General features: G+C 34.3%; 1 protein-coding gene across 4 annotated transcripts in view; it reads right to left on the bottom strand.

Annotated features, from left to right (window-relative positions):
- Positions 1 to 4,478: 4,478 nt before the first annotated feature.
- EPHA5 (EPH receptor A5) overlaps positions 4,479 to 22,344 on the bottom strand; it is a 330,003-nt gene continuing 312,137 nt past the window's right edge. The window contains exons 15-17 of one of the 4 annotated variants that reach the window (XM_029235145.1): positions 14,214 to 14,407; positions 10,561 to 10,716; positions 4,479 to 4,746 (exon numbers count right to left, since the gene is read on the bottom strand). In XM_029235145.1, coding sequence (XP_029090978.1) covers positions 4,641 to 4,746; positions 10,561 to 10,716; positions 14,214 to 14,407 — 456 coding nt within the window. In that variant the 3' untranslated portion in view covers positions 4,479 to 4,640. The remainder of the gene's footprint in view (positions 4,747 to 10,560; positions 10,717 to 14,213; positions 14,408 to 22,344) is intronic. The other 3 variants (XM_029235144.1, XM_029235142.1, XM_029235143.1) reach the window with 3 other exon arrangements.

Raw genomic sequence — 22,344 nt, 5'->3', positions numbered from 1 at the left:
AATGCACATAGAGCTTCAAACGGAGAAAAAATACAGAAATGCTAATTCTCCCTTGAATTAATGTTGAGGCAGGGACTTGAGATATCCCAATGCCTAACATAGAATAACGCTATACAGCTGCTTCTGACTTGCCTGAAACTAAAACATTCTAATAAACATATTAACAAATGACTGAGTCTAAGTTTTATTCTCAGACTACTATAAATGTAAATTTTTACACTTTTAAATAATAAGTTGTAAAGCTATTAGCATCTAAAGATGCACAAACATGTTGACCACTGAAACTTCTACTGTTAAGATAGTCCAGCTTGAATAAATATCACATTTTTTGCCACCTTCAATTTTTTTTCATTTACATTTAGAAGAAACAAATAACGTTTGATTCTGATTATTATAAATAGACTCTTTAAGAACTGCTGTCTTTTCCTAAGCAATAATTATGTGATCATTCTGAATAAGAACATTCAATCATTTATGTGTAAAAAGACTTCTTCATAAATCAACAAGAAATGAAAAGAAAGTTCTTATCTATTTCTTCTTTGATACGTTACTATATAATTAACAGCATAATAGAGAAAAATATTCAATGTAACCAGCTGTGCTACAGAGTTGAAAAAATGCTGACTTATTCTAGTTATTAATTTCAAATAAAACTAGCACTTTGATTGTTTATTCATTATCATCAACATCATTTTATTGTACCTACTTTTTATTTTGAGGTTAAACATTTGTCAGGACATAAGCAAAGACAGTTTACTATCATACTTAGCTTTCTTTTTTGTTTATTTTTAGAAAGGACAAAATGAGAAAAGGATCTTATTCTACTATGCAACATCATACATCTAGTAAATTTCTAACATCTGACTCAAATGGCATTTGCCATCTAATGTACAATTACAGCCAACAAATGTCTTCCACAGGTAAATATCTCTGCTTGTGCTTTTGAGAACCCACTTTAAATGGGAGAAAGAATGGTGTTAAAAAAATCTTTAACTTTCACATGGAGATTAAATAGCAGACATGCAAACACATTAAGTGCTCAACTGATATTAATTTGCCATTTTAAACTTGAGATAGGAAACTATTTCTTCACCATTGCACACTGGTTAAAACTCTTACAAACTGAGTTAAGGATGTTTTGCATTGTTTTGGCAACTCTGAAACTAATAATGCTGACCACATTTAACTTTAGGTAGAATATTGGAATATAATTTTTATAGTAATCCTACAATTTTAGAACACTGACTTGGTGATTATAATACAAGAAATAAAAGACCATGCACATTCATTTTTTTTAAATGGGAAAATCAAAATTTTTACATTTTTACATACAATTCATACATTTCAACGGGCAAGAAGAACTGATTATGTCATTTTTACATGTGAGCAAATGGCAAGATTAGAAAACAAATTATGATTGATAAAAGTAGAATTGAGTGACTTGGACAGATATCAGTAAGTTGAGAATTACTCCCTGCTTTTACCTCTTTTTCAAAGCTAAACACTGAGAAAGACTTACGCTTTAAAGGTATTGTTACTGATAGTTAAAATAACATTATGTTTAATTTGACAAATCTATCTTATGTACTAAAATTATTGAATCTATATTTTATTTTTGTTGTCTGGTAGGTGACGATATGAACCAAAAGGATAAGAAATCACACAATCAAGATTTGTCAAACCTTGCCCTGGGTTACTGCCTTGTTGCATTTCACAAAAGCTGCCTCTCTCCTTGTTCCACTTCTCACATTTATAGATGAGATTGGCACTTCCCAATTGGTGATATATTGAGTAGTGAACAAATATTTTTGAAAGGAATTCTTTCTTCTTTTTTTGGGGGGGCGACAGTGCATCTTCTAAAATCATATTGACATTCCTTAGGAAGTCTCAACCAAAGTGAGATATGGATGAAAGCTATGTGTTTATTTAACTTTCATCTCAACTTACTTTACAAAATATACATTAAGGTTGCAAAGGAAGGAAATAAATTTGATCGAAATTAATTTATAATGTTCTTTTGTGAAAAAGAGAAAATCTGCATTGTAACTTCAAATTCCAATCACTTAGATATATTCCGTCCTGACCTCCGAATCATCTTTGAACACATAAAGCTGGAAAACAATTTAAGTATATTTGTTATGTATAAGTAATTGTGGCTAATCCATCAACTCTAAAATTTATGGTCATTTCTCTTTTAAATCAATAAATTTATTCTTACTTTGAAGTTTCTCAGTTGTTACTTTATCACTTATATTTGGTTGGTTTTACTAAATTCAATAAATGCAACACAATCTCCAATTATTTTGTACAAAAGGAATTAGTTTAGTTACTTTTTTGTTTTCTGAAACAAACAAATGCATCTTTCATAATGGTGATGCCTCCTTACTTGTGATTTTATCAAGACAAAGTTAAGTCCATCTCTCTCTATTTTCTCTGGAAATTTCACTACTATAGAGTATACTTAAGCATAGTTTGTGTGGACCCATGGTACAGTACAGACCCAGTAAAGAATTATAGCCCTAATTGGACAGGACTCAATATATCATTTGAAATTGCTTAAAACTTCCCTTTTTCCCTATATTCTTTAGCAAAGAGATACTTAAGTAAAAGGTGGGCAGGGTAGAAAGAAGGTATGTCCCCAAAGTTTATTCTTGTATATGCTAACATTTGACTGAAACAGGCACTTGGGAAAGAGAGAGGGAGTACCAACAATATAATGCTGGTATATTCCCTATGGATGTCACTAATCCAAGCTATTCCAGTATAACTATTGCCACTGATAACCAGAAGTAGGCTGTATTTTGCTTAAATGCTGTGCTCTTTGAATAATCACATGTCATTCATGATTTATAAAGTGTAATAATACAAAAAAACTTGGTTATTTCACCAAGGAGCTCAGTTTTGTTCAAGTTCTAATAACGGTTCAAATGTCAGTCTTCACCAAGTGTGGTATATAGAATGTACATAGGACATATATTTCTTAATAAGGCCAATTAAATAACACTTTAGATTGGCTCATCAAAATAAATTCAGTTCAGTGTAACTGAATACAAGATGAAATTACCAAATGAATAAACTGCCATCAACAAATAAAACTGTCAAGTCTTGCCATAGAGAAAATTCTAAAGGGAAAAATATATACATATGTATTTGTCATCATTCCATTGCTGCTTTAGTATCAAAATTTCTTAGAGCTGAGCCACAAGGGAAATGGTTACCAAGGATTAACACTTAGGGGTAATGCTTGGTGCTATGTGCTGGATGTAACAACATTAACAGAAGTCTGCACAGTTAAATCCTTCTACATCCTGCTGAAAACGTGCCCTTCGGTGTCAACTTTGCTTGACAAGATATTTTCTGGGACTCAGAAAGGTGAAATTTCTTACAGGGGTGCAAGATTAATGGCTAGAAGAACTGCATTATCACAGATATCACAAAGTATTTTTAAAACGCCAAAGGGGATTTAGTCTTTTAGACATTTCCTGTTGGTGAATAAAGAGATTTAGTAGCTTTTAGACACATGAGAGGAAAAAAGACACAAGCTTGGGTTAAATTTTGTTTTAAGCTTCCCTATTTCTCCAATTCCTAATACACTCTGGAACACTTGTTCCTGAATGTTGCTAAAATTAAAACACTATTAACAATGCAAGCAGAATGGTAATACACACATGTGCAAACCACACACACACAGAGCTCCAACTTAAATTGATTCCTGGGTATATAGCAAATTATACAGTATATTCACATTTATTACCTAGTAGTTTCTAGAAGAACAACTATAAGTAAATTTTATAACACAGAAAAATAAATATACACCCTGTATTGTACTTGTCCTTGATCAAGCAACATGTTTATACACTAGTTTCTATAACTTAACGCTGTGTAACAGCATTTAAAATTACAAAAGAAGATATCTATTTAGAAATTATCTAACCATATTGCTCTTCAATACACTTATGTAGACAATTAAGACTTGAAGTTTGAAGTAAACTTCAGTAAACTGCAGCTTTTGTTAGCCCACAAATGGCTATAAAACTTTTCCTTTCAAACAGATTCTTGGAAATTTTGAAAAGGGCTGCCTTCTTTCTATAAAGGTGCTATAGGGGCTTCCTGGTGGCACAGTGGTTGAGAGTTTGCCTGCCGATGCGGGGAACACGGGTTCGTGCCCCGGTCCGGGAAGATCCCACATGCCGCCGAGCGGCTGGGCCCCTGAGCCATGGTCACTGAGCCTGCGCGTCCGGAGCCTTTGCTCCGCAACGGGAGAGGCCACAACAGTGAGAGAGGCCTGCATACCGCAAAAAAAAAAAAAAAAAAAGGTGCAATATATAGTTATATATTTCATGTATAAAATTTTGTATAAGTAGTGAGAAGGATTTTGTTGTAATATAAGATAATGTTTAACCTCATGTTCTTATTCCATGCAGGTTATATTTGCTTCATGAAAAATGAAGATATTGAGAGGAAGATAAAGAGATTTTAGTAAAACACTGATCACAAATTCTGTGGCTGAAACAAACGCTTTCTTAAGGTTTAGAAATCACTGAGTTTTCCCTTTTACCCCCTTTTTTGTTAAAATAAATCTCAGGGCTTGTTTACAAAGTGCAGAATCATTCACTTGACGAAGTGACAATTAACTGAAGTTACAATGGCACCATCCTGTTGACCAGCTGCACCTTCATTTCTTGAAGGCTGTTCATAATCTTCTTCTGGTGACCAACAAGAGTCACTCCAAGCCGTCTCAAATCCCTGCATGAAGAAAGCACACATTGGATGTATGTATTGATTCAATTTGTAGCACACCTCAATATTTCACGCTGGCATAGAGGCTAACATTTTGCAGAAACTAATTAGATTACAGTCCCAATTTAGACATACAGGGTCCAGTTTTCAAAAGCAGGCTCTAAAATTGTACCTGAAAATCTGTTTGCAGTCAAAGATATATTTACAACAAGGAGTGATATATTATACATTTGCCACCCTTTTTGGACATGATTATTTTGTTGGCACAGAGCAGTGAAAAAACAAATTTGCACATGCTTACCAATAAATATTTAAATTAAAGGGTACAATTTCATTGAACGGTTTTGAAAATATGGACCTATAATATGAACAAGCACTTTTTTTTTTTTTTTGCTAAAAGAAGTGAGCATAATATACACTTTAAAAAATTTCATAGCTAAGCAGTTGAAGACCAAACTTTTCAAATGACTCAGTCAGCACAATCATCTTCTATAACAGATATCTTTAGGGGATAATCAGCACTACATTGCTCTTATAACACAAATATTTTATTTTTTACTTGGAACCCAAAGTAGAGGAGCTTTCTTCCTTTATCAAATACATCTAGGCTCTATTGGCATTTAGAGCACTCTGAAGATTACACGCTATCAAGCAGTCTTTTTAACCAGATGCTTTCATACTGTTTCTTTTAAACAAGCTTATTATTCAAAAACTGAAATTCTCTCTCTCCTTCTTCCTCTCTCTCCCTCCATCTCACCTCCCATCTCTACCCCTCCTTCCATGGGATAAACGGAATTATGAGAACACAGCATTGAGTTTTACATACTGCCATAAATTATGTCTTTAATGGAATGCTGTTGCTTTTAAAATCTGATCTGTCATTTCAAAAGCTGTCAAATTAACGTGCAGAGATTTAGAAAGTAGCATTTATAATGCATGCAATATACATTTACCTTTATACAATGTGATTTACAGTTAAAAAGTGGGCAGAAATAAGATTATTAATGCAGTTAAACTTGTTCTCAGCAGCAAAGTAGTTTCTTTAAAAATCCCGTTTATTATTTTTCTAATAATACTACAAATGAGAATTAAAAAGGTATTAGAAAAACGTTTCTAATAAAGGTTAAGTAACTTTATTCCAATATTGATAAGTACATTAAAGTATTTTCTTTTATGTAGTTTTGTCTCACACTTTTGTGATTTCCAACAATTTCCATTTTACTCCTTAAAGTACATATTAAATGGTCAATTTAACAGTAATAATGTGAGAGAAATTTGATAAAAACTGAAGTATTTTACATTTCATGATGAAGGTGCTGCTCTATTTGCAATGATTTTTGAAAAAATAACTTGAAAATGGTTTAAGATGTATTTTACTACTTCATTTTTCTATATAGGAATTTTTGTAGCAAGGCAAAGTTTTAGGTGTGTCCCCTTTACAAATATTATACTAATTTTTATCATGACCACGTGTAATCTTAAGTAATACCCAAAGCCAATTCTAATGATGATAAACTATATTTCAGCATAGGCCTATGAATCTAAACATGATGAGAATAGTATTGTTACATAAAAAATGATTTAGATTTTGTCAACAAAGCATGGTTAGTTTTAGAAACGCTGCAAATATAATGAATTGCCATTGTTGTGATGACATTCCAATCTTTTTTTCAAATGTTATTCCATAATATTAAATAATGGAAAACACTGATATTATGGTGCTAAAATGGCAGAATGAAAAGTGGAGAATAACGAGAGGTGTTTAGTTGATATTGGAGCCATGTCTTGATTATTCAGGATGTAGTTCATCCACTTGTAGAGGAAACATTCCCTTACATTCTTCTCCCTTCTGCTTTACACACCTTTTAGCCATATCATTGGTACTTAGCCCCACCAACACTGGCTGGATAGGAGAAGGGAGAAGAGAGTTTAATGAATATTCACCAAATTTCAGTGCTTATTCTTTTTGTCATAGTTTTATTATGCAGTTGTATGTTTGGACTTCTTTGGTTCACTTAAAAGAATCCTGATAATCATTATATATGTACTGTACAAGATAAATATACATATATTTGGCAAGAGAGAACTTAACCATGACCTGGTTATGTTTTTCAACGGTTGAGACCTTGTGAGGGTTACACTAGACATTTTAGCTTACTTATGTAGAGCACAGAGGATAGTAAGCACTCCTACATGTATTTTAGGCATATAATAAATTATGCATAATGATAAGTTAAATTTATTTGCACAAATTTCGGCTCCAGATTTGTGACACTTTCCTTTAAAATATTTTAATATTTTAAGACCCTATTTTAATAAATGATACTAATAGGAATCTCTTCAGCTTACACACAATTGATATAATATTTAAGTTCATTGGACTTTGCTTATTTTCTGAATAATCAAAAGTTTACAGTACTGGTCTGACAAGTTTAAAAAACAGCTGTAATACTGTCCTTAATTCAAATCTTTGGATTCATTTTGCAACTCACCTCAAGCTCACAATTCCCCCTATCGACCATAACTCACTGCACTTAAACACCATAGTACAGATTGCGTCATTACTGCTACAACAATTGTTCTAATATGAGTACTGTTCACAGAACAGCAAAGTTGAGGCACAGTGATCAGCAGACAGAAACATCTAAGGTTGAAAGCCACTTTCATTGAACACATTTTAGCTCTAAGATCTTGAAATATTTCATTTCTATTCCACATCAAGCCATACGTGTATGTGCTGGCAAAAACAAAAAACATAAATAAAATCAAACCTTTATGAAGGAAATTTTCACCAAAGTATGTGGTTCTGAAAAACTGTAATTGTTTACTCTTCCTTATTCTAAACCCACCATGAGAACAAATTTAATGGCACAAATTATAGCATATTTTTCTTATGTAGGTATATGGCAGTTTGATCTTTTGCTTTATATTAATTAATTTTATTTTTTTTCTAAGCATTTATTACAGGTATGAATATTTCTTCCATTTCTCAGTTTCTATTATACTCTGGCAATAATACTGGCACTAATATTTTATTTTATTATAGTATTATACAGGCTACATAAAATTATTGTTTAGATATTGGCAAAGACTATGTATATATAAATCATTAAGTAGTTAAGAGTTTGTCTTTACTGATATCCCAGTTCCTTTGCCATAGTCTTTAATAATGACTGACTTTTTTTGGTGAAAGGCTAGCAAAATGCATAGATAATTTTGTTTCTTATATTTCTGACCAAACAAGTAACTGATTACCCACTCTTTTGTGAGTTATTTAACATAATATTTTGATAAATATGTTCTTACTAATAGGAAAAAAATATGGTCAAAAACACAATAAACAGGACTTCCCTGGTGGTGCAGTGGTTAAGAATCCACCTGCCAATGCAGGAGACATGGGTTCAATCCCTGGTCTTGGAAGATCCCACATGCCATGGAGCAACTAAGCCCATGCGCAACTACTGAGCCTGCACTCTAGAGCCCTCAAGCCACAACTACTGAGCCCGTGTGCCACAACTACTGAAGCCCGTGTGCCTAGAGCCCATGCTCCGCAACAAGAGAAGCCACCGCAATGAGAAGCCCGCACACCACAATGAAGAGTAGCCCCTGCTCGCTGCAACTAGAGGAAGCCCACACGCAGCAATGAAGACCCAACTCGGCCAAAAATAACTAAATAAAAAATAAATAAATTTATTTAAAAAAATCAGTCCTCCAATTCAAATATTTTAAAAAAACAAACAAAAAACCCCACAATAAACAAGACGACATGTATTTAAAAGGTGTTGGACTCTCCAATGAATCAGCTTCACTGAGGTTAAGGTTGGCTGGCTCAGTTCCTAGTAAGGAATGTGTTATTATGGTCCCAAGCAATTGACACATGGTGACCAACATTCTCTGAACAGGAAGATGTTGGTAAGTCTCTTAATTTCACCTTACTATTTTGGTCAGAGTAAATAAATTAAAACATAAAATATCTGACAGGAGGCAATATAACAGGAGGTAACAAGCTACCAAAGTAACAGAGAGAGAAGAAATTGAACCAAGTAGAGAAGAACTGACCAGGCAAAAATACTGGAAAAGAGAAATGAGTTGCAGACCATCATAAGATGATAGAAGAAGCTATTAGGGCTTGAAAGAAAACATACAAAATGAGAGAGTTTAGAGATAGAAGGGAAAATAGGAAAGTAAAGAGAAAGGAATTAAAAGAAATAAGAAAAAGTGAAACCATAATTCTAAAACACTCAACATATTTACAGTATTTGGGGGCCCCAAAGAAAGTAAAACAGAGGTAGTTAATGCAAAAGCCATTATTGGTGATTATAACTATTCTCTGAAGGGAGAAACAAAAAAAGTAGTGGATATAAATATATACATGTATATGTGCTATTTTAATAAAAAAAAGAGACATCATTTAATGCAAATAGTTTTATTATATATTTACAAGTAATCTGACATCGGGTAGAAGAAATACCTACAGTATCATTTTAATATAAAATGACAAATGACTTTAATAAATTAAAATGACCATTTTTACAGAAAAATTAAAGAGCAATCATGTAAAAATAGTTTTAAATTATCAGTAAAATTTTCCATTTATTATTTTAAGTATAGCACAGATGAGTTTTTTGAGTGTCCAAAGAAATAATGGGCAAAGTATATGTGTCATCAAATATATATGATTTAGTGGTGATGGTGAAAATGAGATTCAGTAAATTAAGATAGACAGCTGAGTGGTGATTTTAGGTCCTTTTAGCTATAGTTATGGAGAAGAGAAATGCTGAGAGAATATGACATTAATTGGTGATAAATGATGGTACCCTGTTACCTTTTTGTGGATGGGCAGTGAATTCAATGAACCAGAGAATGCCAGAATAGAAATGGTGAGAACCAAGCACTCAGTGTTCATATTATGTGAAGTAATGGAAGAAGGTCTGTGGTTTAGTGCTTTAGAAGGTTCTACCATGTTTTAAACCTTACAACAATATTTTAACCTTTGAATTTGTAGGTAATTTGAACTAAGTTATCATTTTATTCACAGGTTAAAACATCATTCGTGTTAATGTAATCTAGATGTAACCACCATAACAACAGTTAATTTTCACAAACAACAAATATTAGGCTAAAGTAATTACACATACAGAGTATATAATAAGATACAAACAACTTACAAGAATTCAATATTTAACTCTAGTGATTTTTATTTAATAAGATTTGATAAACTTTATCTTAAACGTGCAAACAGAAAAGGGCACAATTGGTTCCACTGAGATTGTACCAAATAACAAATCAGAGGCAGGATCTAATATATCCTTGGATTGCAAGAATATAATATGCACCACTTAGAGAGTAAACAAGATTCCTGCCTGGGAAGCTTTGCTTAAGGTGATGTTACCTGGGTATTCATCAGAGCCAAAATTTAAGAGTATGTTTTGTTGTTATTTAGGGCTAGCCACACCAATTGTGCTTACAGTTTGTTTTGTTTTGTATTTACATTCATATAACATAGGTATCAGTATAAAAACTGTCAAGAAAACATCTTTTCCACAACACAAAGTACCAGTATTTTGCCAAGGAGATGTTATTCCAATTATTCAAATATGCAAATGTTATTTGTTTGAAGTAAAGAAGCAAAGATACTGGCCACAAGTAGCATTAACCATGCAGTTGTTAACAATACAGGCTAAAAATGAAGAGGCTTCTTTGAAAGCTGCCATAAATGGACAAAGGTTACCTGATTTCCCTTGACCTCATCCAGATTGGTTTCTGAACAATTTTTCTCGCCCCAGCAATTATGTAAAAATTATCAGAAAAATTACTCACTCCAAGGTCACCTGAGCCACAGCGTCCATTGAACTGTATCCATTTTCCATGAAAATCTCTGTATATCGGCCCATTTTGATTGCTTCTAGCCATTCACCTACTGATCTGTAGGCCCCAGACCCCAGTGAGCCATGTTCTGCTAACAAATTAGGTACTCTAAAACACATAAAACACAAATATTAAAAGTAACATTTAAACTCTTTTGTAACAAATTATATTGTAATATTAGCTCATAATCAATGGATCTTTGAGTCTATAAGTATATTTATAATAGAAAAATATACAAATGCTAACAAGGAAGAAAGTAATTCAAAACACAGAACACAAAACAATCTGCTCAGATTTTTTCTATCGATAGTTAATGATGACTTATAATGGCTTGATGTGTACATTAGCTAAAAATTCCATGTAGTAATTTAGATGTATTTACTTCCTAAAGCTGTTTTGTTTGTAAAAATAATATAGAAAATGCTACCGAATAGAGATATGCAGGATAATTTGTGTAAAGCCAATTGCTTCTAGACTTCACTAGCGAAACTCATGCTCATTTAAGCTACTTTCCCAGGAGACCAGAAGTTAGTTATCCTTTATATTATGCTCCTACATATACAGGGGTGCTTGTTAATTCACCTAATTACTGGTTAATTCCAGTAGTGGAACTGGAAAGCAAAATGTAACCCCCAATACATAAGAAAACTGAGTAGAATTAATCAAACCATGTGATGCTCTTAACTATACTAAATTTATACACTTTGGCCAATAATATATGATTTGATAATGATGATGAGGAAGATGATGATTTCTAGAAAGGTATCCTAAGGAAATAATCAGGAAAAATGGCAAAAAGTACATGTGCACATTTTTGCTAATGAAAGTAAACATCAAAAGCAATTTAAATGTCCATCAGTGGGAGTTTAATTAAGTACATTTCAACCATAAGATATAGGACAAGTACCTTTCTTTCTACTCATGTTCTCTGTACTTTCTCACATCCCATTTACACTTCAACCTACTTCAGTGTAGTTTCTTCCACACCAATTCTATAAAAATTGCTCTGGTTAAGGTGAGCAATGACCTCGATTTTATCAAAATCTGTGAAGATTTTCCAATATGTAAGATGACTGACCTTTCAGAAACTTTCAACAATCACCACTACCACCTCCCTCTTGAAATTTTACCTTACCTCAACCTTTTTTGAATCATTGTTCTCTCTTTTGTGGCTATCATAACACTGTATGTGTCTCTTCAATCTCCTTTGCTTGCTTCTTTGTCTGACTTTAAAATTTGGAGGTAGCCAGGACATGGCTCTATATCTTGTCTACTCAGGCTATAACTTTATTCTACTTTAGGCAGTTTTACCCACTTTCATAGCATCTATTTTTCTCCAATTTTCATCTCCTGCCTAAATCTCTCATATATTCATATGCTTACTTCATGTCTCCATTAGTTCCTGGGGTTCTCATCACAACATGTCCAAAGCCACACTACTCATCTTTTCCACATCCAATTCTTCCTGAAGTTCTCGTCTTTATACTCTATGATACAACAGTCTGCTCCTTCCTCGTTTTCAGTCCCCTCACAATCTATAATTGTGTGTACTATCCATTCGACTTCCAATATATTGCAAATCTGACCATTTCTATTTAATTTGTCACCACCTTAGTTCAAGACATCATCATGTCTTACCTGCACAAGCACTCTAGCTCATAGTTATTCTGCTAAATTCTACTCTCACTTTCACAATGTTTTTATTTTGTTTATCTCTCTCTCCCCCAACTGTGTGTTTCTCAATGTTGTATAATCAGCACCTAGCCCACAGCATGACACAGAGTAGACACATGAATATTTATTGGATGAATAAGTGGACATTTGGTAGTAATTTGTAGACATTAAACAGTACAGTCAAAGATTTGTTGAAGATAGAATGGAGTATAGAATCTCGAAGTTGAGATTATAGAAGATTTGCAATTTTTGGTAATAGCAAAGTCTAGAATATGACTATGAAAAAGAGTTCGAGGTGGGCTAGAGACCAAAATCATTGAAGGGGAAAATTTCAAGTATTGAGAGATATTTGAATATCATCTACATGGTTACTCAAATCACCTAGTTTTGTGACATGGGTTGGGATAGAGAGAAAGAGACAGTGAATCAGGAACTAACACCTTCTAGAACCAGGATTTGTAGATGACTGAATAAAGATGGGGTAGTGAGAGATACAGTCCTCCCCCAGTATCTGCAGGGGATTGGTTCCAGGACCCCGCCCTCCATCCCATGGATACCCAAAACTATGGATGCTCAAGTCCCTTATATAAAATGGTGTAGTACAGTCAGCTCTCCACATCTGCACATACAGAGGACCAACTGTATAGTCTTAAGCTAAATCTATTTAAATGAAACCTAGCAAGCTGAATTCTACATAATACATACAAGGAAGTATGAAAGTTCTTTGGAGATTTTAAAGCTGCTCTCAAGCTATAATGATGATGCTGATATAAATTAATACAATTTAGAACATAAAAATATATTTTTATGATTTCCTTTCCTTATATCCATTTGTGACAACTTAACATAACTCAGACGAGTAGATGAGAGAAACACAATATTTTAGATGACAATAAACAATTTAAAAGCAGTTATTTTGGGAACAACATAAGGAATGATCTCTAAGATGCATTCTCCAGTTGCTACCATAGAAAGTTAATGATGCCTGAACAGAGTTTGAAGATTCATTCCTCATTTATATTTAAAAATGACTTTTTGCCTAGTAAACAAATGTTATACCAGAATCATAGAACTTATGTAACTTTATCAACAAATTGTTTCTCATTTAGTTCATACTATGGGCAGCCAATTCAGCTACCAGCAGGATACCTTGTCTTGTGGAGATAGACAACTGCCTTATATATAGTGAAAATAACAATTGGGTAAATTTTCTAGTACAGAATCAAACTGATTTATTTTTTGAGAGGATAATTTTGTAATTTTTCAGGTAAAAGAGGTAAGAATGCTTTATATAATGTAACATTATTTAAATGCATTCAGAAAAGTTTAAAAAATGCTCATTTGTTCACACAAATTTTTTCCACAAGATTACTCATTTATTATTTTTAAGTCCTGTTCATACTACGCAGTAAATGATTATCCAAATATCTGTACTCAACTGGATAAGGAAAAGGAGTTGTTGATATTCATAAAATATGACAGGTGGTGAAATCTATTCTAAGGAAATCAAAGAGTAATTGTTGTTATATATCTCCTGTTTAAAATTATACCAGTGCTTAATTGGCTTTTACCCATCATCTTATAATCTTATTTTCCCCCATCCAAACCTATGTGGGGTCCAAAGCACCTGAAAATACACATATTTGGGGATTTTTTAAAATGCTACCTGAATCTGGCTATAGTTAACATTTATCTGAAACTGGTAGGTTAGACTATTAGATTAGGTACAGGTGTTTTAAAGTATAATGTAATCATTTATATTTCACTCATTGTAAAAGAATAACATTATGCAAAAACCATATTCAAATAAATTAGTGTAATATAGGTTCATAGGCTAGCATGTGTACACAAATAATTTCATTAACTTGATATTTGTGGCATCAATCTGAATTAGCAATATTCAGAAAAACCTCTCCAGACTGGCCTTGTACCTGCTTGATGCATTAACCAGCGTCTTCAAGCTACTTGGGTTACGGATCAGCTTGTCCAACATGTTGACGATTTCATCAAACTTGGGCCTGCTATTTCGGTCTTTCTGCCAGCAATCCAGCATTAATTGGTAGAGAGCAGCAGGACAGTCCATGGGGCTTGGCAGACGGTAGCCTTCCTCTACAGCTTTAATCACCTGTGTAAAGTGAAACAGAACCGGTCCCCCAAAGCCACAAATTTAGTACAGAATAGCTTGAGAAATTTCCTACTGTTCAGTTTGCATCCTTTCTTACTCTTACTCTTGCAGTAACAAGCAGCATAACTGTCTCTAACAACCTTGATTATTCCATTTGCTGCAAAATACAACAAAGAAAAAATATGCTATCGCACAATACAAAAAAAGATAGGCTTTCCTCACATGTGGTAAAGAAAATAAATGGTAATCATCTTTACCTAAAATCTTGGTGTAGGGTGATTTGTAAAATTAATTGACATAAAAATAAACAGTTCATCTTTTATTTATCCTCGCATTCTGGAATCAAATGGAGATTAACTTTTCTAGTGGCCTCTCTGAAAAGTTAATGTCTTTTTAATGAAAAATTATGTGTAGAACAACATTTTTTAAAGTAGAACAACATTTTTTAAAGTAATAGAACTGCAATTTTACTTCTAAAGAGACTTTTGGATGACAAATGATGGATAAGTCAAAGGCTAAATTAGCATAAATGTCTTATGTATCATTTAATAATGTCAAGGTCTGGCTGTTTATTATCATCTACTGATTTCTGTCAGGAATTTGGAATGACTGTTTAGTAGTGCAGGCATTACAAACATCACTGATTTTAAATGCAGCCACACATATGAGTATCAGTCTAATTGTGAGATTGTTTTATCAAAAACATTCTTAATGTTGCTGCTGCCATCAAAATGTCTAATTCCAGAAGAGTTCTGTCTATGCTACTGAACATAATAATACAACTTTTATTCAATTATTAAAATTTTAACATTTAAATGATACCCCAAACCAATAATAATGAGCATATTTCTCAAAATCCCATTTGAATAATTTCTTAATGATTAAACTTAATTATATTTTTCAACAAACACTTTAGATTTGATCTGACAAATGGAAAAAATATGATGATTAGAATAGAATTTTTACCAAGATAATTTTGAAAGATTGTAGAGAAACCAGTCTCTCAATGATAAAGAAAATGGCATCTGAACAAAAATAGTGGCAGATGGAGAGATTTCGGAGACATTTATAACATAAGGGTAGAGGTGAGAGTAGAGAAAGTATTTGAGAGAAAACAAGTTCAAGTCTTTCACACCGGATGGTTGTTGTGATTAATCTTCGGTTAGCACATTCATGGGGGTGGGAAATGTTGACAGGTATAATTTGGGGCTTGTTTTATTTGAGGTGAGTAGGGAACCACAGATGGCAATCTACAGGAATCTGTCTGCAGTACAGGAGATATTTGAGCTGATAGTAAATGTGAGGGTCATCAATGCTTGGTCACAGCTTGAAGTAGGGTATAGTTTATATCTCCCCGGGAAGGCATGAAATAAAGGTTCCTGAGAAGCACCAACAGTTAAGTTTGGGCAGAGAAAAAGTACTCAAGGACTCTAAAAATAAATGGTCAGATAAATAACTGAATAACTATGAGCAAAATACCTGGGAGTCATCTACCACTTTAGTTGACTCAAAAACCATACATCTTTATTATTATTATTTAATTTTATTTTCTGAACATCTTTATTGGGGTATAATTGCTTTACAATGGTGTGTTAGTTTCTGCTTTATAACAAAGTGAATCAGCTATACATATACATATATCCCCATATCTCCTCCATCTTGCATCTCCCTCCCACCCTCCCTATCCCACCCCTCTAGGTGGTCACAAAGCACTGAGCTAATCTCCCTATGCTATGTGGCTGCTTCCCACTAGCTTTCTATTTTACATTTGGTAGTGTATATATATGCCCATGTCCCTCAAAAGTTAAAAGGCATAGAGGGAACTTTCCTCAACATAATAAAGGCCATACGTGACAAACCCACAGCCAACATCGTTCTCAATGGTGAAAAGCTGAACCTGTTTCCACTAAGATCAGGAGCAAGACAAAGTTGCCCACTCTCACCACTATTATTCAACATAGTTTTGGAAGTTTTAGCCACAGCAATCAGAGAAGAAAAATAAATAACTGGAATCCAAATTGGAAAAGAAGAAGTAAAGCTGTCACTGTTTGTAGATGACATGATACTATACATAGAGAATCCTAAAGATGCCACCAGAAAACTACTAGAGCTAATCAATGAATTTGGTAAAGTAACAGGATACAAAATTAATGCACAGAAATCTCTGGCATTCCTATACACTAATGATGAAAAATCTGAAAGTGACATTAAGAAAACACTCCCATTTACCATTGCAACAAAAAGAATAAAATATCTAGGAATAAACCTACCTAAGGAGACAAAAGGTCTGTATGCAGAAAATTATAAGACACTGATGAAGGAAATTAAAGGTGATACAAATAGATGGAGAGATGTACCACGTTCTTGGATTGGAAGAATCAACATTGTGAAAATGACTCTACTACCCAAAGTAATCTAGAGATTCAATGCAATCCCTATCAAACTACCACTGGCATTTTTCACAGAACTAGAACAAAACATTTTACAATTTGTATGGAAACACAAAAGACTGTGAATAGCCAAAGCAATCTTGAGAAAAAAATAAAAAACAGAGCTGGACGAATCAGGCTGCCAGACTTCAGATTATACTGCAAAGCTACAGTAATCAAGACAGTATGGTACTGGCACACAAACAGAAATATAGATCAATGGAACAGGATAGAAAGCCCAGAGATAAACCCACGCACACCTTACAGTAGAGAAAAGACAGCCTCTTTGATAAATGGTGCTGGGAAAACTGGACAGCTACATGTAAAAGAGCAAAATTAGAACACTCTCTAACACCATACACAAAAATAAACTCAAAATGGATTAAAGACCTAAATCTAAGGCCCAACACTATCAAAGTCTTAGAGGAAAACATAGGCAGAACACTCTATGACATCAATCACAGCAAGATCCTTTTTGACCCACATCCTAGAAAAATGGAAATAAAAACAAAAATAAACAAATGGGACCTAATGAAACTTAAAAGCTTTTGCACAGCAAAGGAAACCATAAACAAGACCAAAAGACAAACTTCAGAATGGCAGAAAATATTTGCAAATGAAGCAACTGACAAGGGATTAATCTCCAAAATTTACAAGCAGCTCATGCAGCTCAATATCAAAAAAAGCAAACAACCCAATCCAAAAATGGGCAGAAGACCTACATAGACATTTCTCCAAAGAAGATATACAGATTGCCAACAACCACCTGAAAGAATGCTCAACATCATTAATCAGTAGAGAAATGCAAATCAAAACTACAATGAGATATCATCTCACACTGGTCAAAATGGCCATCCTTAAAATATCTGGAAACAATAAATGCTGCAGAGGGTGTGGCAAAAAGGGAACCCTCTTGCACTGCTGGTGGGAATGTAAATTGATACAGCCACTATGGAGAAGAGTATGGAGGTTCCTTCAAAAACTAAAAATAGAACTACCATACGACCCAGCAATCCCACTACTGGGCATATACCCTGAAAAAAACATAATTCAGTAAGAGTCATGTACCAAAGTGTTCATTGCAGCTCTATTTACAATAGCCAGGACATGGAAGCAACCTAAGTGTCAATCGAAAGATGAATGGATAAAGAAGATGTGGCACATATATATACTGGAATATTACTCAGCCATAAAAAGAAATGAAATTGAGTTATTTGTAGTGAGGTGGATGGACCTAGAGTCTCTCATACAGAGTGAAGTAAGTCAGAAAGAGAAAAACTAATACATATTACTCAGCCATAGAAAGAAATGAAATTGAGTTATTTATAGTGAGGTGGATGGACCTAGAGTGTGTCATACAGAGTGAAATAAGTCAGAAAGAGAAAAACAAATACCATATGCTAACACATATATATGGAATCTAAGAAAAAAAAAAAAAAGGTCATGAGCAACCTTGGGACAAGACGGGAATAAAGATACAGACCTACTAGAGAATGGACTTGAGGATATCAAGAGGGGGGAAGGGATATCGGGAGGGGGGTAGGGTAAGCTGTGACAAAGTGAGAGAGTGGCATGGACATATATACACTACCAAACGTAAAATAGATAGCTAGTGGGAAGCAGCCGCATAGCACAGGGAGATCAGCTTGGTGCTTTGTGACCACCTAGAGGGGTGGGATAGGGAGGGTGGGAGGGAGGGAGATGCAAGAGGGAAGAGATATGGGAACATATGTATATGTATAACTGATTCACTTTGCTATAAAGCAGAAACTAACACACCATTGTTATGCAATTATACTCCAATAAAGATGTTAAAAAAAAGGCAATAACTATGTGATAGTGTTCGTAGAAAATATTACAAAAACTATAACACATGATTAACATATCTAATGCATTAAAATCTCATGCATATTGAGAAATAAAATAATAAAACAATAAAATAAAACTACAAATAAATAAGAAATAGGTACTAATCAAAAATTTACAAAAGGGCTTCCCTGGTGGCGCAGTGGTTGAGAGTCCGCCTGCCAATGCAGGGGACACAGGTTCGTGCCCCGGTTCGGGAAGATCCCACGTGCCGCGGAGCAGCTGGGCCCATGGCCCATGGCCGCTGAGCCTGCGCGTCCGAAGCCTGGGGGCTCCACAGCGGGAGAGGCCACAACAGTGAGAGGCCCGCGTACCACACACACACAAAAAAAATTTACAAAAGAAAAAAATACTAAATCGATTTTGAGAAATTATCACTAGTGATCAAATAAATGAATAGTAAAAATTAAAAGTACCATTTGCACTCATATATTAATGGAAGCTCATTTATTTATTAATTTGCTTATTATAAGACTTCCCATTGTGGATAAGGATTGTGGTATTACCTTAATAACATATATGTACCAAAATTAAATGTCTTAGTATATTTTATATCATGAAATATTTAACTATGCAGTGAAAACAGTCATTCTTATTTACTTAAAACATGATATATTTTATAATGTGCTTTTCCCCAAAGCTGATACCAATTATGTCTATTTTTTTCTTTAGCACCTATTTAAAAAAAATATTGTCTTTTCTTCATTGAACAGCTAGTCTTATATGTGATTATGAAATGAATGAATGAAACCAATTCCTTAGTTTTAAAGGAATTAGTAAGTTATTTGATCTGAGAAATTATTTCCAGAATATATTACTTAACTTTATTTTCAGCTAAATTTTTATATATAAATATAATACTCTGTCTCTAAGTTAACTTAGAACTTGGCCCAGTAATTAGGTCATTGAATTTAATTCTAAATTAATGTTTAGAATTTATATTTAAAATAGATTTAGAGCTATAATTTTAGATTTTATATTTAGACATTTTGAAGTGATTTTTTTTTTTTTCATTTTTACCAATTGTTCCTTTCATAGCTTGGGGGAGAAATGAATGGCATTAGTACTCTCGTGGTTTATGAAATGCTGAAAATCTGCCAAAGTGCTATTTAGGCTGTTCATTTTACCATACAATTTATAATGTATGGCCAATGAGTCATAATCTCAATTGACTTTGTTATTACGATTACCTTTGTTAATTGAAGTGGTTGAGATGAATGAAAGAAGAGAAAAAAAATAAAAATAAAAAGACAACCAGAATTTTTACAGACAATCTGGCATCATTTCAGATTTCTATATCTGAAATATCATAAGCTATGCATTTTCTTGGCATTGACATGTAAATCAATAGTCTGAACACAATTTAAAGAATGCTGCCTTTCCTTCCAATACATAAAACCCAACACTGAGCACCAAATAAGCACTCTTCAGTGAGTGGTGACTCTATTGGGCCCTTTCCATCATGCAAGGGTCATGGGCTCATCTTTCAGATACATATACCCATTCTGGTTTGCTTTTACCCACAGAGCCTCAGTTAGCATTATAAGGTTGGAATGTTTGATTCACAAACATGGACTCCCACCGAGCATATACCCTAACTAGAATATCCACCTCATAGTGAAGGATGTGTGAGCTAATCACATACTTAGTGATATGCTCCTAAATATTTAACAACTGGGTCTTCTTGCAGGGAAAACAGATTTATAACATTTTCTCATTTATCTGATATAAATACTCACTCCATGTCAACCTCAAGCTATCAACATAATCTCATTCAGGTAGAAATGTTCTGAAAATTCACCAGCTGATATGTGCTGGTTCCAGCAACCACTACACATAGCTCATTATCCAGAAGTGACTAGCCTCACAGAATGCTGGAAGGCCTTTTAAAGGCACAGCTGAAGCACCAACATGGAGGCAACACTTTGATAGGAGTAGGTGTCATTGTTCAGGATGCAATTTATGTATTAAATCAATTAACTCAGAAACTTTTATATTGTGCTTCATTCCCAGGAACTCTTGCCAGGCGACAAATGGTTATAGCTGTCACCAGGCACTTTGGACTACTTGTGCCCAGGTACAAGCACAAGAGAAGGTGAGTCACCATGATGGCCAAGGTTATTGATAGTGAACAGCAGGAGGCATTTGAGCTGTTTTCACACAGTTGTGGTGGGGAGAAATTTGTGTGGAATCCAGGTAATACTCTAAGGGGCTCTCTTGTTACCTCTTTATAACAGCTGTGGCCAGAAAATGCCGACCCCCAAGAGTGAAGGATTGATCCCGTCTATCAGTTAAGCCACGATGATCTGCCAAGTTGTTGGTGATGGGAAGTCAGAATGGATAATGGAGGAGGGAGAGGCTAAGGACCAGATGAGGTCCTGAGATCAGCTGAAGCTACAGAGGCTGCATTTCAGTCCATAACCTGCCTCTGCTGAATTTCCCTTCAGAAAGAAAACCCCGCAGAACCATGGAACAGATGCTTCCTGAACCTGTGTGGAAAAGTTGCTCTGTGTTGCAAAAGGGGTGGAGCATAGCAACCTCGAGAATCTGTCTCTCATATCTTCACCTGCAGGGATGGAAATTGATCTACAGTCCTTAACCCTAAAACCTCTAAAATCCATCATCACATTTGCACCAAGGCCATGCTTTACATAGGTTACTCCCAGTCAATTACAGAATATGGTAGTGATAAGATAGGCACATTCCTATGAGACTCCTATAACAGGCAATGCTGGCTTGAGGACTCCTTGGCGGCCTTGGCAGCCTCTCTTAGAAGTGCACTTCAGCCTCAGATGCTTGCCTCCAATCATCTTTCCTTTGATCTCTACTCTACCTGGGGTCAGATTTGTATCACAGTCTGACATCTCTCCCAGCTTCCTCTCATCCCTTCATGTTTGTCCTCACAAGCAATTCCCTTTAATAATACTAATGTGTATGTAATTTCCTCATGGCATAGGCTTCTTGAAGGATCTAGACTAGCCCAGGCTCATTGGTATCATAGGTACTAAGATGCAAATTGTATGTATATTATCTACATTCATATTTAACACATATTTGCAAAATAGAAATCATATACACATTTTACAGGTGAAATAGGTGACATTCCAGAAGGTTAACTATTGCCCACGTTCACATAAGTAACAAGTGGCAATGGAAAGATTCACATTTAAGTCTCTCTGGCATGCAGATACGCGGTCTTTCTATCCTGGTGCTGAGTCACACTATTGAAATGAGAAATAATTGCCTCCCAAGAAAATAATTTGGGACAGGTATGGATATTACCTCACGGAATCAGATTTCTTGCACCATAAGAAAAAAATTAATACCCAGAATTAAAATGAGCTATTTTGGAAGATAGTGCATTCTTTATAACAGGAGGTGTGAAAGTGTAGGCTGAATAAGTGAGTGCCAGGAAATTTATAGGGAACCTTTGAGCATTAGCTGTGTGTTTTGATGAATTAGGTTCTATATAGAGTGTGAGTGCCTGTGTTGCTTGGTGTTTACTCACAATCTCACAGATGAGTCCTTTAGTTACTATGAGATATGAAGCTTCCCCCAAAGTGACTAGAGTTTAATAATATATTCCTGGAAATTATCTCAAATGCCATAGAAATAGTTCCAGATAGACCAATTTTCTTCCTA

This window comes from Monodon monoceros, unplaced genomic scaffold, assembly GCF_005190385.1.
Source record: "Monodon monoceros isolate NGI ecotype Baffin Bay Population unplaced genomic scaffold, NGI_Narwhal_1 Super_Scaffold_20, whole genome shotgun sequence".
Classification (NCBI taxonomy): domain Eukaryota; kingdom Metazoa; phylum Chordata; class Mammalia; order Artiodactyla; family Monodontidae; genus Monodon; species Monodon monoceros.
This window is presented reverse-complemented; position numbering and strand designations above follow the sequence as displayed.